Source organism: Chrysochloris asiatica, unplaced genomic scaffold (assembly GCF_000296735.1).
Source record: "Chrysochloris asiatica unplaced genomic scaffold, ChrAsi1.0 scaffold00234, whole genome shotgun sequence".
Lineage (NCBI taxonomy): Eukaryota > Metazoa > Chordata > Mammalia > Afrosoricida > Chrysochloridae > Chrysochloris > Chrysochloris asiatica.
Window position 1 is genome coordinate 3,265,556 of NW_006408752.1, and position 18,054 is coordinate 3,283,609.

General features: G+C 39.7%; 1 protein-coding gene across 1 annotated transcript in view; it reads right to left on the bottom strand.

Moving 5' to 3' along the window:
* Positions 1–18,054, bottom strand: part of SV2C (synaptic vesicle glycoprotein 2C) — a 351,290-nt gene that overhangs the window by 14,214 nt on the left and 319,022 nt on the right. Inside the window, exons 9-12 of the mRNA XM_006873293.1 lie at positions 10,892–11,056; positions 8,977–9,110; positions 6,958–7,161; positions 6,351–6,510 (exon numbers count right to left, since the gene is read on the bottom strand). Coding sequence (XP_006873355.1) covers positions 6,351–6,510; positions 6,958–7,161; positions 8,977–9,110; positions 10,892–11,056 — 663 coding nt within the window. The remainder of the gene's footprint in view (positions 1–6,350; positions 6,511–6,957; positions 7,162–8,976; positions 9,111–10,891; positions 11,057–18,054) is intronic.

Below are 18,054 nucleotides of genomic sequence, written 5' to 3' on the forward strand. Positions count from 1 at the left end.
GACTGGGCAGTGTTTCATTCTGTTGTGCAAAGGGTTGGTACCAACTCGATGATACCTAACAACAACAACGTTGTCAGATACACTGTTGGAAATTGAGCCCCTCAGGTTGGAAGGCACTTAAAACATGACTGGGAAAGATCTGCCTCCTCAAAGTAGAGTTGACCGTGATGATGAGAGTGGAGTAAAGGTTTGGGGACCTTTGTTTGCTGATGGGGAACAACTCAAAATGAGAAGAAAAAGCTGCAAACATCCATTAATAATTGGAACATGGAATGTATGAAGTGTGGATCTATGAGAATTGGAAGTTGTCAAAAATAAGATGAAACACATAAACATTGATATCCTATGCATTAGTGAGCTGAATGGATGGGTATTGGCCAATTTGAATCTAACAGTCACATGGTTTACTATGCTGGGAATGACACATTGAAGAGGAATGGTGTCACTTTCATCATTAAAGAGAATATTTCAAGCTCTGTCTTGAAGTACAACACTGTCTGCGATAGGATAACATCCATACACCTACAAGGAAGACCAGTTAATACCACTACTATTCAAATTTACATACCAACCACTAAGGTCAGTGATGATGAAACTAAAGAATTCTACTAAATTCTTCAGTCTGAAATTGATCAAACCTAATGATAATTACTGATGATTGGAATGCAAATGTTGGGAACAAAGAAGAAGGATCAGTAGTTGGAAAATATGGCCTTGGAGATAGAAATGATGCTGGAGTTTGCATGATGGATTTTTGCTAGACCAATGATGGACTTCTTCATGACAAATATATATTTTTAAAAAACATAAAAGATGACTATACACATGGACCTCACCAGATAGAATATACAGAAATAAATTGACTACATTTGTGGAAAGAGCCGCTGGAAAAGCTCTATAGCATCAGTCAAAACAAGGCCGGGGAAGGCTGTGGAACAGACCATAAATTGCTCATATGCAAGTTCAGGTTGAAGCTGAAGAAAATTAAATAAAGTCCATGAGAGCCAAATTATGACCTTAAACATATCCCACCTGAATGTAGAGATCATTGCAAGAATTCATTTGGTGAACTAGACTCTAAAGACCAAAGACCAGAGGAGTTATGGGATGACATCAAGAATGTCATACAAGAAGAAAGCATAAAGTCATTAAGAACACAAGAAAAAAGGAAAAGACCAAAATGGATGCCAGAAGAGACTATGAAACTTTGCTCTCCAGCATAGAGATGGTAAAGTAAGTGGAAGAAACAAGGGGGTAAAAGAGCTGAATAGAAAGTTTCTAAGGGTAGCTCAAGTAGACAAAGTCAAATATTACAATGAAATGTGCAAAGACCTGGAGTTAGAAAACCAAAAGAGAAGAATGCTCATCATTTCTCAAGATGAAAGAACTGAAGAAAAATTCAAGCCTCAACTTGTAATATTGAAGGATTACATGGGCAAAATACTGAAAGATGCAGAAAGCATCAAACAATGATGGGAAGAATTCAGAGTCACTGTACTAGAAAAGAAATGGTAGATGCTCAATCATTTTAAGAGGTAGCATATGATCAATAGACAATGATACTTAAAAAAGAAGTCCAAGGTGTACTGAAGGCATTGGAAAAGAACAAGGCTCCAGGAACTAATGGGATATAAATTGACATTTTCAACAAACTGGAGTCATTCACTCATCTATGCCAAGAAATTTGGAAGACAGCTACCTGGCCAACGTATTGTAAGAGATCTATACTTGTGTCCTTTCCAAAGAGAGGTGACCCAACAGAATGAGGAACTAATTGGACAATATCATTAATATTGCATGCAAGTAAAATTTTGCTGAATATATTTCAAAAATCTCTGCAGCAGTACATTGACAGAGAGTTGCCAGAGATATAGGCTAGATTTATACAGGGACATGGAAGGAGGGATATCATTGCTGACATCAATTGGATCTTGACTGAAAGCAGAGAATGTCAGAAAGATGTTTACTTGTGCTTAATTGACTATGCAAAGTCTTTCGATTGTGTGGATCATGACAACTATGGGCAACATTGCAAAATATGAGTATTCCAGAAAACTTAATTGTGCTCATGAGGAACCTATATATAGACCAAGAGGCAGTCATTCACACAGAACAAGGGTGCACCAAATAGTTTAAAATTAGGACAGATATGTGCCAGGGTTGTTTTCTTTCTCCATACTTATTCCATCTGTATGCTGAGCCAAATAATCAAAAAGCTAGATTGTATGCTGAAGAATGTGGCATCAGGATTGCAGGAAGACTCATTAACAACCTTTGATGTTCAGTTGATAAAACCTTTCTTGCTGAAAGCCAAGAGGACTTAAAATACTGATGAAGACCAAAGACCACAGCTTTGGGTATAGGATGCACCTCAATGTAAAGAAAACAAAAATCCTCACAACTGGACCAATCAATAACATCAAGATAAATGGAGAAAAGAATGAAGTTATCAAAGACTATATTTTGCTTAGATCAACCATCAATACTCATGGAAGCAGCAGTCAAGAAATCAAAACATCTTTTAAAGTGCTGAAGAGCGAAGATGTCAGTTTGAGGCCTAAGGTGTGCCTGATCCAAACCATAGTATTTTCAATAGTCTCATGTACATGTGAAAGTTGGACAATGAATAAGGAAGGCTGTAGGATAATTGATGCATTTGAGTTATGGTGTTGGAGGAGAATATTCAAAGTGCCATGGACTGCCAGAAGAACAAACAAATCTGTGTTGGAAGAATGATAGCCAGGATGCTCCTTAGAAGCTAAGATGGCAAGACTTTGTCTCTCGTACTCCAGACAGGACATATTCTCAAGAGGGACCTGTTCCTGTGGAAGGACATCACGTTTGGTAAAGTGGAGGTTCAGTGAACAAAAGGAAGAGCCCCAATGAGATGGACTGGTACAATGGCAGCCGCAAGTGACCGAAGTGTGACAATGAGTATGGGATTGGCGCAGGAACTGGAATTTTTCTCTCTGTTGTGCATAAGGTTGCTATGTGTTGGTACAGACTCGATGGCACCTAACAACACTAAAACTAACGTTCAAGGTCATATTTTGGCTCTCACTGATTTGTTTTCATTTTCTTTAGCTTCAGCCTGAACTTGTATATGAGCAATCGGTGGTCTGTTCCACAGTTTGCTCTTAGCATTGTTTTGCCTGATGACATGGAGCTTTTCTACCATATATTCCCACAGATGTAGTCACTTTGATTCCTGTGTATTTCATCTGAGAGATCCACATGAATAATTGCCTTTTATGTTGTAATAAGAATGAAATTGTTTTAAAACAAGACAAATGAATAAGTCATTGCTCTTACAAAATTCTATCATGCCATCTCCAGCATCATTCCTATCACACCAAGACCATATTTTCCAACTACTGATCCTTTCCCTTTGTTTCCAACCTTTGATTCAAATGGCCAGTAATTATCAGTACATCTTGATTGCATGTTTGATCAATTTCAGACTGACCAACTTGGTAAAATTCTTCAATTTCATCATCACTGGCTTTAGTAGTTGGTGCATAAATTTGAATAATAGTGGTATTAACTGGTCTTCCTTGTAGGTATATGAGTATTTTCCTATTACAGACAGTGTTGTACTTCACAACAGATCCTGAAATAGTCTCTTTGATAATGAAAGTGACACCATTCCTCTTCAATTTTGTCATTCCCGGTATAGTAAAGCATATGATGGTTATATTCAAAATGTCCAATAGAAGTCCATTTCCATTCAGTATTGCCTAGGATACTGATCTTCCAATATTTATGTGTTATATTTCATTTTTGATAAGCCAGCAGCTGACACCGATTTACCATGGGTGTACCCTGCTGGTATTTAAAAGGCCGGTGGCATAGCTTCCAGAATCACAGCAACAGGCAAGCCAGCACAGCACGACAAACTGACAGATGTGTGGTGGTCCCCAAATATAGGGTATTAATAAATGTCTGTTGAGTGATTAGATGAAGGAGATGCCACACAGAGATTACATGGTTTCTTTCGGTGGTAGTGGTGGTTGTGTGTCAATGAGTTAGTTCTGACTTACAAAAGCAGAGAGCCTTATTTTTCTTCTGTAGAGCAACTGGTAGACTCAAATTGCTGGCCTTGCAGTTAACAGTCTGACGTGTAACCCACTACACCACCAGAGTCTCTTAAACAGCTTTTCTTAGAGACCGCGAGGTTCAGTGATGACTGGGATTAGAATATTTGATAAGATATCAAGGGTTCTTGAATTTAGGATGTTCTGCAGGGAGATGGCTATACGAGTACCTCTGGTTATGTGCCATGGAGTCAGTTCTGACTCATAGCGACCCTGTACAGGGTTTCCAAGGCTGTAAATCTTTACGGGAGCAGAAAGCCTCATCTTTCTCCCGTGGAACAGCTGGTAGTTTCAAACTGCTCACCTTGCAGTTTGCAGCCCAATTTGTAATCACTACGCTAAAAGAAATGTACCCCATTGGGGCCAATAAATAAAAGGAATGAGCCCACAAGAGGAATATCTTATTAAAGAGTTGTAAACTGATATCCCAAATGTCTCAGCATAATCCTAGAAACACTTCCCTCCTCCATTTGTGCACAACTTTACCAATGTCCAGAGTTCAGGTGTGGTGCTGTAGGATAACACTGGATTGCGAACCACAAGATCAGCAGTCCAAACCCACCGGCAGCTCCTTGGAAACCCTATACAGGGTTATATACAACACTTAACAACAACAATAACATCAACAACCCAAGTCCAGAGACTTCTGACTCCATACAGAGACACAGAAGGTTTCCATGGAGACAAAGCATAATAATCTTTTTTTTGGTTTTGTTTGTTAAGTGCTGTTGAGTCAGTTCTGACTCAGTCCAGCTCTTATCTGACAGCACCACACTGGGACTCCAGAGCTTATTTAGACTCGCTAAAACTTAGGCCAACAGCCCTCTCAGGACTGATTAACTACTCAAAAAGTGGGCCAATAAAGGCTATTAAATCCCCATGCTTCATTACAGCTTCCTCACTGTTAGCCAACAAACGACGTCACGGACACAATTAAACACCTTCATATGCTCCACTGCCCTATTAATTCCTGCTAACAACTATATTCCTCAACATTTTCTTTCATTCTTAAAAAAATAGTGTTAGTGGACCCTTAAGTTTATAGTGACCCTGTATAGGGTTTCCGGGGCTGTACATATTTGCTGGAGCAGAAAGCCTCATCTTTCTCCTGTGGAATGACTGTTGGACTTGAACTGCCAACCCTGGAGCTCACGGTTCAGTGCTTATCATACAGAGCCACCACACTCCCAATAAGAGTCATATGAAAAAAAGGAAGACAAAGCCCATTGGTCTTAGTTCATGTCAAATAGCAATACAGGGTTTCTATTCATGTTTGGTAAGGTGGAGGGTCAGAGAAAAAGAGGAAGACCCCCAGCAAGATGGATTGGCAAAGTGGCAGCATCAATGGGCTCAAGCATGAGGCAACAATTGTGAGGTTGACCCAGGACCTGGTAGTGTTTCATTCTGCTGTGCATAGGGTTGGTACTGACTCAATGGCACCTAACAGCAACAACAAAAATTCTTGTAACTTAATTGTTCAGCTGCTGAATCTCTACCTCTAATTCCTACCTTTTAGCCCTTTTTCTGATAAAAACAAAGTTTCCAAGGCTCAATTTTGGAACTGAGTAATTTTCTCAATATGAGAAAATGAGTAATTTCCCTCTAATAGCAATGGTTTCCTGGTAAATAGAAATAAGTCAGCCTCTCCACCCTCTGCAGACCAGAAAGGACTACTAATAATGTTCTAGAATCTTCTTTGTGGATCTTAATGTAGACTTATATATTGTTGTTAAGTGCCGTCGAGTTGGTTCCGACTCATAGCAACCTTGTATAAAATTTCTAAGGAATTTTATACTGCTGCTGGTGGGTCTGAACTGCTGACCTTGTGGTTGGCAGTCCAGTGCTTATCCAACAGCACCACACTGGGACTCCAGAGCTTATTTAGACTCGCTAAAACTTAGGCCAACAGCCCTCTCAGGACTGATTAGCTACTCAAAAAGTGGGCCAATAAAGGCTATTAAATCCCCATGCTTCATTACAGCTTCCTCACTGTTAGCCAACAAACGACATCACGGACACAATTAAACACCTTCATATGCTCCACTGCCCTATTAATTCCTGCTAACAACAATATTCCTCAACATTTTCTTTCATTCTTAAAAAAAATAGTATTAGTGGACTCTTAAGTTTCATAAAACAGATTTTTTTTTCTTTCACTTCATTTTAGAGAAGTGAAGGTTCAACTTAATTTCTACAAATATTCAGTGCTCCTCTGAGGCTCAGAGTGCCTCCTTCTGGATGTTCGTTTCAACATACCTCCGGTCGGTGGGGTACAGTTCCACAGTGACCACATCAAGAGAGTTCCAGGCTGAGATAGTCAGTCCATTGTATAGACATAACATGCCTATCATCATGGATTCACTGGTGCCGAACCAAAGGAAGAAACAACTGATTCCTGAAAGCACCATAGAACCACCTGTCAAGGAAGCAAACAAAATGTTGGATTGTTTCCCTGGCATCTCAGTTGAGTTGAGAACATTGGTCCTTTGAGATCTCGCAGTTAAGCACAATTCTGAGGCCAATCTACTGCCAAGAAGAGCTGTAGGCGGGGCTTCATAATTCACTTATAGGAAAGGCTCATCTCTCTAACGGCCTTCCAAACACAGCAAGTATGAAATACACATCATTACTCTGCTGTTTCCGTGGAAAAATTTATGTTAGTTACGCATAATTGGTTTTCCAGTGTGTTAACTCATTGAAGTAGCCCAACTATAATGTAATTAGACATCATTTTCACTAAAATTTGGTCCTAATAAAAGGTCTTTAGGGAGTTCTCCTGACCTCTGTGAGATACAATTCCCCAAGGTGGGAAGAGGGGATAGCATGAACAACTCTTTTACTGTACATAAAACCAAGCACGTACCTAGCATCGTTAAACGCCCAATCCTGTCCATTAGGAGAGCAGACACGATGTTCCCTGGCAGTACTGCCAAAGTTCCCAAGAAGTTGACAAAATAAATCCAGTAGGCACTATAGTCATCATCAAAGGTAATCTGGCACCCAGTCTTGTTGTGGGAAAATGAGCAGTTTTGAAACGTACTGTCAATAAATTTATATGGCTCAAAATCTATGGAAACAAAGACACAATTCATCAGGCTCTTAACAGATGTGGGTGGGCCTGTATATGGTAGCCTCTGGAAAGTTTAGAAAAGAAATCATCGTTTTGTAAATTCTTTGAGGTCTTCAAGAATTGGAAGTCATCTCCTGGCCAACATACAGGGTCTAGTAAGACCTCACACTTAAAAGCCACTTAAAGGAGTGGAATGAAGGAATAGCTTTGTTGACTAAAGAAATAAATTATATTTGAGAGTCCAGTTATCTTCTGATTTCCTTGGTTGACCATTGCTAATTTTATTACTTGCTTACTTCTTTACAATGTTGCTGTGTTCTAATTATCATGTTACATAAGGACTATCATTATTGTACTAATAGCTTCCATACTACAATTATAAAAACAATTTGCTTTAAAATGTGCAGTGAATCAACCTTATCATTGCCATTTTATGGTCCTCTGAGGTACAGAGAAGCAGAAAGACTTTCCTTGGTTCTTTGAAGCTGTGCTTATAATTTAAGGTCTGAGTGAATGAACCCACTGTAGAACAAGTGCTTCATCTCAAGGCCAATGGTATACACTGCTGATTTTATCTTGAACGTGGATCGATCCAGCAAGGGACTGCAGATGATACTGAACTCTGCTAACAGGGCCTACGAATCAAAACTGTTATCTCATCTTCCTTCCTGATGAAGTTTGGCCAAAAAAGCAAGTCTTCTGAAGTTGAATAGGTTAGGCAGCACTGTTTCCAAACAAAATAAATCAAAATAAGGCAAGAACACCCATACTCATTGCCATTTGGAGCTGGGCAGAGCTGTTCCTCCCTGAGCACCATGCAGGCAGGGCTAGCAACTGAGTAGGTGCTGACACTCCTTCCTGTCAGTGCCGACCTGTTACTCTGGACTCATATTCTAAGATAGACCAATGTGTGGGGGCTTTGACACTGGATAAATCTGAGTTCAAATGTTACTAGCTTTAAGGTTGTGACCAGATAACTCAATTTTTATAAGCCTCAGCGATTGTGCAAACTCAATGAGCTAATGTCTAATGGCCTCAAGTAGGACCTGGCGATTAAGGAGATGCTCAATAAATCTTCCTCCTCCTTTTATCCCCCCAAGAGTTTTCCAGACTCCATTAAATAGATTGGCTAAAAAACTTATATCTGATCAGGAAGCTAGATTTTGTCCATCTCTGTGGATTATGGAGTACAGGTATCCTCACTTTAGCAAATGCAGGTACTCCTCAAGTTACAACAAACTGTACTTGACTGTCCTGTGTTTTTGGTTTTTCACACACATATCATCAGTAGTCCTTTGTACCACATATGGTTGTTGCACTGTAGAATTTTGCTGTGTCCCACATACAGTGTTGCAGTGCATAATTTTATATGTAATGTTTCTAATCTCCAAAGGCAGATTTACAAAGATACTTATAATAAAAGACAATAATAAGGAAAACTCAAGAAAAAGGAGGTATTTGATTTATGTCAAAACCTATTTAAAATGGAGTTATGGGAACAAACCCCATGTTAAATCAGAGTCTACCTGTACTAGATTTTAAAACCAATATAATCAAAACTAATACCTTCCAGGCTAGTTCTCTGCTTTTAAAAAAATATGAATCAAAGGACCTTTATTTAACACTGAACTCTGACAAATCACATTTAAAGTAAATCTAACAAGCAATGTAAGCTTAGCTTTGATCCCAGAGGATTGAGGAAGGCTGTTCATTTATGCTCTATCCTCCACTCCTCACAGCCTCTGCCCACGTTATCACATGAATACCATGTTTCTGCCAAGTGCCGGGCCCTTTGAAGAGAAGCATTCCTACCTGTGTTGTCGAAAACAGTATCAATAAATGTGCAGTTCTTGAAGTAGGTGTTGAGTGAAGTCACATCCTCAAAGGCGCAGGTCTTAAAAATGGAATCTTTGAAGGTTACAGATTTGAACTTGACCCCTAGGAATCTGACCAATACCAAGAAAAAAAAATCCTATCAATGGCTTATGTTCACCAGGGTCCAAAGCAAAATCAGAGTGGCTAGCGATGTGATGTTCTACCAGGGTGGTGGTGGTGTGCCGTGGAGTCGGTTCTGACTCACAGCGACCCTGCATAGGGTTTTCAAGTCTATAAATCTTTACAGGAGCAGAAAGCCTCATCTTTCTCCTGTAGAACCACAGTAGTTTTGAACTGCTGACCTTGAGGTTAGCAGCCCAACTCATAACCACTATGCTACTAGAGTGCCTTATGCTCTACCTGAGACTCCCTTAATTACAAAAGCATGGTTCCTTGCTTCCCTGTTTGTCTTCATGAAATCTGACTATCTTATTGCTCAAAAATATTGTTTTCCATCAGGAGAAAAGATGAAACTCAAGATTAACATCACTTAGCTTTTTGTGAGTTTGGCGAAAGGCTTTGTGGGGTATCCCTTCCTCATGGCCATAGAGTCGATTCTGACTTATAGCAACCCTGTACAGGGTTTCTGAGGCTATAAGTCTTTAGGATACAGAAAACCTCATCTTTCTCCTGCAGAGCAACTGGTGGATTTGAACTGCCAACCTTGTGGTTAGCAGTGCAGTGTTAATCCTACAGTGCCACCAGGGCTCCTTTTGTGGGGTATGAGAGTTTTCATTTTCAATCCTATCCTCTTGTTCCTTCTGCTATATCTATATCTGAAAACTCAATTTGAGGTTAATGACCCAACTTGAAGGCCAGTTTTATCAAAATGAAATGATTTTGAATGGAGTTCTTGAGTGGTGCAAGCCACACATTTGACTGCTAGCAAAATGATTAGAAGTTCCAGTTTACCCAGTAACACCTTGGAAGGAAGGCCTAGTAATCTACTTCTGAGAAACCAGCTACTGAAAACCCCCTGGGGCACTCTTCTACTATGACACATATGGCAACATCATGGGTTGAAGTATAAAACCCAGCCAAACCTGCTACTGCCGAGTTTATTCAGACTTATAGTGACCCTATTATTGTTGTTATGTGCCGTGGAGTCAGTTCTGACTCATAGTGACCCTGTGCACAGGGCTTCCAAGGCTGTAAATCTTTACAGGAGCAGAACGCCTCATCTTTCTCCCATGGAACAGCTGGTAGTTTCAAACTGCTGAATCAGGTTAGCAGACACAAAACCATAGGGTTTCCAAGGCTGAAAATCTTTACTGAAGCAGTCTGCCACATCTTTCTCCTGTGGAGTGGCTGCTGGGTTTGAACTGTCAACCTTTTAGTTGGCAGCTCAATGCCTTAAATGTTGTGCCACCAGAGCTCCTGGTTGTTGTTTTTGTTGTTAAATGCCATTGAAGTCAGTTCCGACTCATAGCAACCCAGTATAGCGTTTCCAAGGAGTCACTGGTGAATCTGAACTGCTGTCAGTCCAGTGCTTATCCTACAGCGCCACATCAGGACTCCTGGTATAATCCTTTTATTTCTTTATACCTTTCATTCTTTTTTCCCTTAGTTTATTTTTGTTGCTTTCCAACATCTCTCTAAATTTTCTTTCCACCACACCAACTCCACTACACAAATACTAAGAAATTCAGCTTCAGAAGTAATTTCGAGTGAAGTTAACTAAAATACCTTTTCTTTAAAGTCCATTTGAAAATATTCACATTCAGCCTGAAAATGACTGAATATACAAAGTGAAAAGACTGCGCATTTCAGAAGCAAGGAAGACTAGTGAGAAATAATAATAATATAATTTTATCAATAGATAGCAAATTGAGTTAGTTCAAAGTTTCGAGACCTGCCATTGTCGTATTCCACACCAGTATGAATCTGATTTTCCATTGTAAAGTTGATACTGAAATTTGCGTATTTCTCTCTCTCCACTTTTCTAATTTGTAATGCATATTCATCCGACTGTAGATGTTTAATGACATCAGGAAACCAAACAGACAATCCATAGTACCTACAAAGACAAAGCAATGCGAGTTTGCAAAGGTTTTAGCACCCCAGAGGCAATGAATGTATCTTCAGAGAGCCTTCTTATGACTGGCTTCTGTAACATTAAGAACCCCTTCACAGTAATCTGACCCTGCCCTAGCTCACCCACCCACCCACACACCCATCAGCACCACCCATCAACCCACCAACCTTTAAGTCTGCAAAACCCAAGCTAGAGAAATGGCCTGGGGCTTAAGCTGGGAACCACATATATGTGATTACTGACCACTTCCTTGGAGAGTAGATCTGCAGAGACAATCTTGGCCCTTGATGCTTTTGTAGCGATCCCAGGCTGCATTAAGAAACTATATCCTAGTCTAGATCTACAGGTACAAACTCATGGGCTCCAAGAACCTCCTGACATTAATGAAGAACTTTGCTGGTTCCTATGCTTCTGTGACATTGTTGCCTGAGGGTATTGTTGCATGTTTCCCCAAATGGTTCAGGGCTGTGAATAGGGATATTTAGGATATTCTTCTGAAAATATAGGTTATCACCACTTTCTGCCCTTTTGGCCACTAACGTGTTATGCTAACAGGTAACAGCTGAGTCATGTTGCTGCCTTGCCCAGCTTGGTGCTCAGTAACCATGAGCAGTTATAGAACAGTTGAGATGTGGATAGTCTAAATGGAGATATACTATAAGCATAAAATACACATGTTGTTGTTGTTGTTATGTGTCGTGGAGCTGGTTCTGACTCATAGCAACCTTGTACAGGGTTTCCGAGGCAGAAAACCTCATCTTTCTCCAGCAAAACAACTGGTAGTTTCTAACTGTTGACCTTGAGGTTACCAGCCCATCTTGTAACCACTACACTACCAGAGCTCCTTATTTTAGACATATTGGATTAAAAATAAATTTCATTTCATTTCATTTGTTTTTTGTTTTAAATTACATATAGGACTGTGACACTGTACGAAAAGCACAGGACCACAAGGTCAGTTTGTACCACAAGGTCAGTGGTTCAAACTCACCAGCTGCTCCTCAGAAACCCTATACAGGGGAGCTATAAGTTGAAACTTAGCAACAACATTGCATTTCTATTGGACAGAGCTGGTATAGAGTTGTCATTGTCAGGTGCCTGTGAGTTGGTGCCAACTCATAGTAACCCCATGTATAACAGAACAAAACACTGCCCAGTCCTCTGCCACCCTCATAATCCTTGCTCTGTTGTTGCAGTATCCACCATCTCATTGAAAGTCTTACTCTTTTTCACTGACCCTCTGTTTTACCAAGCATGATGCCCTGCTCCAGGGACTGGGCTCTTCTGATGGAGTTGTTGTTAGGTGCCGTTAAGTTGGTTCTGACTCATAGCGACCCTACGCACACCAGAACGAAACCCTGCTGGGTTCTGAGCCTCCTCACAATTGTTATGGTTGAACCTGTTGGTGCAGCCACTATGTCAATCTATGTCATTGGGCAGCTTCCTGTTTTTGCTGCCCCTCCACTTTACCAAGAATCATGTCCTTTTCCAGAGACTGATCCTTCCTGATTGACATGTCCAAGGTATATGAGACAAAGTCCTGCCATCCTTACTTCTAAAGAGCATTCTGGCTGTACTTCTTCAAAGACAGATTTATTTGTTCTTCTGGCAGTCCATGGTACATTCAATATTCTTTGCCAACACCATAATTAAAAGTATCAATTCTTTTGTGGTCTTCCTTATTCATTGTTCAGCTTACATATGCATATGAGGTGATTGAAAATACCATGGCTTAGTTCATGTGAATTTAGTTCTCAAAGGGACATCTCTGCTCTTTAACATTTTCAAGAGGTCTTTTGCAGATTTGTCCAATGCAATGGGTCCTTTGATTTCTGCACTGCTGCTTCTATGAGCATTGATTGTAGATAAAAAAATATGAAATCCACGAAAACCTCAATCTTTTCTCCATTTATCATGATGTTGTTTATTGGTCCAGTTGTAAAGATTCTTGTTTTCTATACACGGAGTTGTACTCCATACCGAAGGTTGTATTCTTTGATCTCCATCAGCATTTACCTCAAGTCCTCTTTGCTTTCAGCAAGCAAGTGTCATCTGCATATTGTAGGTTGTTAATAAGCCTTCCTCCAATACTGATGCTGTGTTCTTCTTCATATAATCCAGTTTCTCAGAGGATGTACTCAGAATACAAATTGAGTAAGTATACAACCTTGACACACATCTTTCCTGATTTTAAACTAAGCAGCTTCCCCTTGTTCTGTTCAAACAACTGCCTCTTGGTCTATGTACAGATTCTGCATGAGTACAATGAAATGTTCTGGAATTCCAATTCTACTCAATTTTATCCACAGTTTGTTATGTTCCACACAGTTGAAGGCATTTGCATATTCAATAAAATACAAGTAAACATTTTTCTGGGATTCGCTGCTTTTAAGCAAGATCCAGCTGCTGCCAGCAATGATATCTCTCATTCCATGTCCTCTTCTGAATCCAGCTTGAATTTCTGGCAGCTCCTTGCCAATATACTGCTGCAATCGATTTTGAATTATCTTCAGCAAAAGTTTACTTTCATGTAATACTAATGTTATTTTTCATTAATTTCTACCTTCTTTGGATCACCTTTCTTTGGAATAGGCATCTCTTCCAGTTGGTTGGCCAGGTCTTCCAAATTTCTTGGCATAGACTAGTGAGTGTTTCCAGCATTGTATCATTTGTTCAAACAACTCAATTGATATCCACTTCCTGGAGCCTTGTTTTTTGCCATTGTCTTTAGTGCAGCTTGGATTTCTTACTTTAATACCATTCATTCTTGATCATATGCTACATCCTGAAATGGCTGGACATCGACCAGTTCTTTTTGGTACAGCGAGAGTGTATGCCTTGCATCTTCTTAGGATGCTTCCTGCATTATTCAATACTTTGCCCATAGAATCCTTCAGTATTACAAGTTGAGGTTTAAGTTTTTCTTCAGTTCTTCCAGATTGAGAAATGCTGAGTGTGCTCATCCCTTTTTGTTTTCTATCTCCAGATCTTTGCACATTTCATTATAACAGTTTACTTTGTCGTCTTGAGTTCCCCTTTGAAATTTTTTATTCAGCTTTTTCACTCCATCGTCACTTCCATTTGTTTTAACTACTCTACACTCAAGGGCAAGCTTCAGAGTTTCTTCTAACATATAGATTAGTCTTTTCTTTATTTTTTATCATTTTTAATGACCTTTGACTTTCTTCATGGATGATGTTCTTGATGTCATCCCATAACTCCTCTGGCTCCAGTAATTGTTGTTCAATGTATCAAATCTCTTCAGGTGGTTTCTAATTCAGGTGGCTATAGTCAACGTCATATTTTGGCTCTCATGGACTTGTTCTCATTTTCTTCAGCTTCACCCTTGCATAGTGACCAATGGATGGTCTGCTCCAGAACTGGTGTCTTGCCTTGTTTTGGCTGATGATACTGAACTTCTCCATTATCTCTTCCCACAGATATAGTCCGTTTGAATCCTGTGTATTCCATTTGGTGTATGGTTATCCTTTATGTTGAAAAAAGGTAATTGCAGTGACGAAATTGTTGATATTGCAAAATTCTATCATTAATTATCCAATGTCATTTCTATGTCCAAGTTCATATTTTCCAACTCTGTTTCCAATTTTCACATTCCAAATCCCAGTCATTATCAATTATACTGATTGCATGCTTGATCAATTTCAGACTGAGGAAGTTGGCAGCAGTCTTCAATTTCTTCATCATTGGCTTTGGTGCATAAATTAGAAAAACAGCTGTATTAACTCATATTTCTTATGTTGTTGTTAAGTGCCATTGAGTCAGTTCTGACTCATAGCAACCCTGTACAAGATTTCCAAGGAGCAGCTGGTGGGTTTGAACTGCTGACCTTGCAGTTAGCAGTCAGGTGCTTATCCTACAGGTCTTCCTTACAAGTGTATGGATATTATCTGATCACAGTCAGCATTGTACTCCAACACAGATCTTGTGATGCTCTTTGTGACCATGAATGCAATACTATTATACCTCTTCAATTTGTCATTCCCGGCACAGTAAACCCTATGATTGTACAATTCAAAATGGCGAACACCAGTCCATTTCAGTTCACTAATGCCTAGGATATCAGTCTTTATGATTTCCATTTCATTTTTGACAATTTCCAATTTTCCCAGGTTCATACTTTGTACATTCTATGATTTTTAATGGATGTTTGCAACTGTTTCTCTTAATTTTGAGTCATGCCCCACCAGTAAATAAAGGCTCCGAAAACTTTGCTTCATCCATGCCAGCATGGTGGACTCTAATTTGAGGAGGCAACTCTTCCTCAGTTGAAACAATGCCTTTCAACTTGAGAGATTCATCTTCTCACAATATCAGACAATGTTTTGCTGCTATTCATAAGGTTTTCAGTGGCGAGTCCTCAGAAATGAACCTCTTATTTGTTCTTCCAAGTCTGTTCTTAGACTGAAAGCTCCACTGAAACTTGCTCACCATGGGTCTCCCTGCTGGTATTTGAATCACCAATGGCATAGCTCACAGCAACATGCAAGCTACACAGTAGGACAAACTGACAGACATGTGGGTTTCATGCATATGAGGCAATTGAAAATACCATGGTTTAGATCAGGCACTCTGTCTTAGGTTGGGTTCTCCAGAGAAACAAAAACCAATGAAACTTACATATGTATATATTTTTAAAGAGAAGTTTATATCAAAGAAATGGCTCACAATTGTACAGTTCCAAGTCACCAGTGGAAAAGAGAGAGCAAGCTTTTCCTGTGTGTCCATTGTATTGGAAGCAGGCCACACCTCCAAGGAAACAACCTTTCAATTGATTGGCTACTCATAGCCAATCATCATAGAGTTAACTATTTCTGCTTATAGCCGATCATCATAAATTAATTATGCATGTATTCAATTGAACCATAAGGAAAACCACATCTCAGGACTGGGAATCCTAGCCCAGTCAAGTTGACATAAAACCTTAACTACTACATACTCCTTACTCTTCAAAGAGACATCTTTGCTTTGAACACTTTAAAGAAGTCTTTTGCAGCAGATTTGCCCAGTGCAATAAATTGTTTGAGTTCCTGACTGCTGCTTCTATGGGTATTGATTACAGATTCAAGTAAGTTAAAATTCTTTACAATTTTCAGTCTTTAATGATGTTGCTTTCTGGTTCAATTATGAGGATTTATGTTTTTGTTGTGTAGAGGGGTAATCTATACTTTGATCTTCATCAGTAAGGAGGATTATTAGAAATTAAAATTATGAGGATTTCCCTTAGACCAGAAACTCTGGGAGTGGAGCCCCCAAATCTTTGTTTTTAAGAGCCCTTCAAGTGATTGTGGTGCATATTCAAGTTTAAGAACCACAGTTCTAATTTATCCCATGAACTACATGGGGACAAAACTTGCTACCAGCAGAGCCTTTGTGGGCAGATAGATTAGGTTAGAATTCTGGTGTTGCCACTTAACTAGCTTGTGCTCTTCCACAAGCTGTCCAGGCCTCAGTTACCCCACCATAGTATCTACCTTCCTGGGATTTTGCCAAATTAAATGAACTGCAATTGTCTAGATTATAAGAAACACTGAAAAAAAGAGTATGAGTAGTTTTTAATCATCATCGTCATCATAAGGCTTCCTGAAATATCTCTGCCTGTGACTCTAAAGCGGATCTTGGCTGAAAGCAGAGAATAGCAGAAATGTGATTGTTGTTGATGTTGTTAAGTGCCATCAAGTCGGTACCAACTCATAGCGACCCTATGCACAGCAGAACGAAACACTGCCTGATCCTGGGCCAAACTCACTACTGTTGCCGTACTTGAGTCCATTGATGCTGCCACTTGGCCAATCCATCTCGTTGGGGGTCATCCTCTTTTTCTCTGACCCTCCACCTTACCAAACATGATATCCTTCTCCAGAGACTGGTCCCTCCTGACAACATGTCCGAAGTTTGAGAGACAAAGCGTGGTCATCCTGGCCTCCAAGGAGTACTCTGGTTGCACCTCTTCCAAAATGGATCTATTGGTTCTTTTGGCAGCCCATGGCACTTTAAATATCCTCCACCAACACCATAACTCAAATGCATCAATTCTTCTATGGTCTTCCTTATTCACTGTCTAGCTTTCGCATGCATATGAGGTTATTGAAGATACCATGGCTTGGGTAAGGCGCAACTTAGTCCACAAGCTGACATTTTTGCTCTTCAACACTTTAAAAAGGTCTTGTGCAGCAGATTTGCCTAATGCAATATGTCGTTTGATTTCTTGACTGCTGCTTCCATGAGTGCTGTTAGTTGACCAAGAAGAATGAAGTCCTTAACAACTTCAATCTTTTCTCCATTAATAAGAATGTTGTTTATTGGTCCAGTGGTGAGGATTTTTGTTTTTTGTTTTTTTACATTGAAATTAGTTCATATTGAAGGCTGTGCTCTGTGATCTTCATCAGTAAATGTTTCAAGTCCTCTTCACTTTCAGCAAGCAAGGTTGTATCAGCTGTATAACGCAGGTTGTTAATGAGTCTTCCTCTGATCCGGATGCCATGTTTTTCTTCATATAACCCAGCTTCTTGGATTATTTGCTCAGCATACAGCTTGAATAAGTATGGTGAAACAATACAACTTTGTCGCACAGCTTTCTTGATTTTAAAACATTCAGTGTTCCCATGTTCTGTTAGAACAACTGCTTCTTGGTCCAGGTAGAGATTCCTCATGAGCACAATTAAGTGTTCCGGAATACTCATAACTCACAATGTTGTCCATAGCTTGTCATGATCCACACAATCGAAAGCCTTTGCGTAGTCAATAAAGCAGAGGTAAACATCTTTCTGATATTCTCTGTTTTTAGCCAAGATCCATCAGACATCAGCAACGATATCCCTCGTTCCACGGTCTCTTCTGAATCTGGCTTGAACCTCTGGAAGTTCTCTGTCAATATATGCTTGCAGCCATTTCTGTATTACCTTTAGCAAAACTTTACTCGCTTGAGATATCAAAGAGATTGTCCGATGATTTCCGCATTC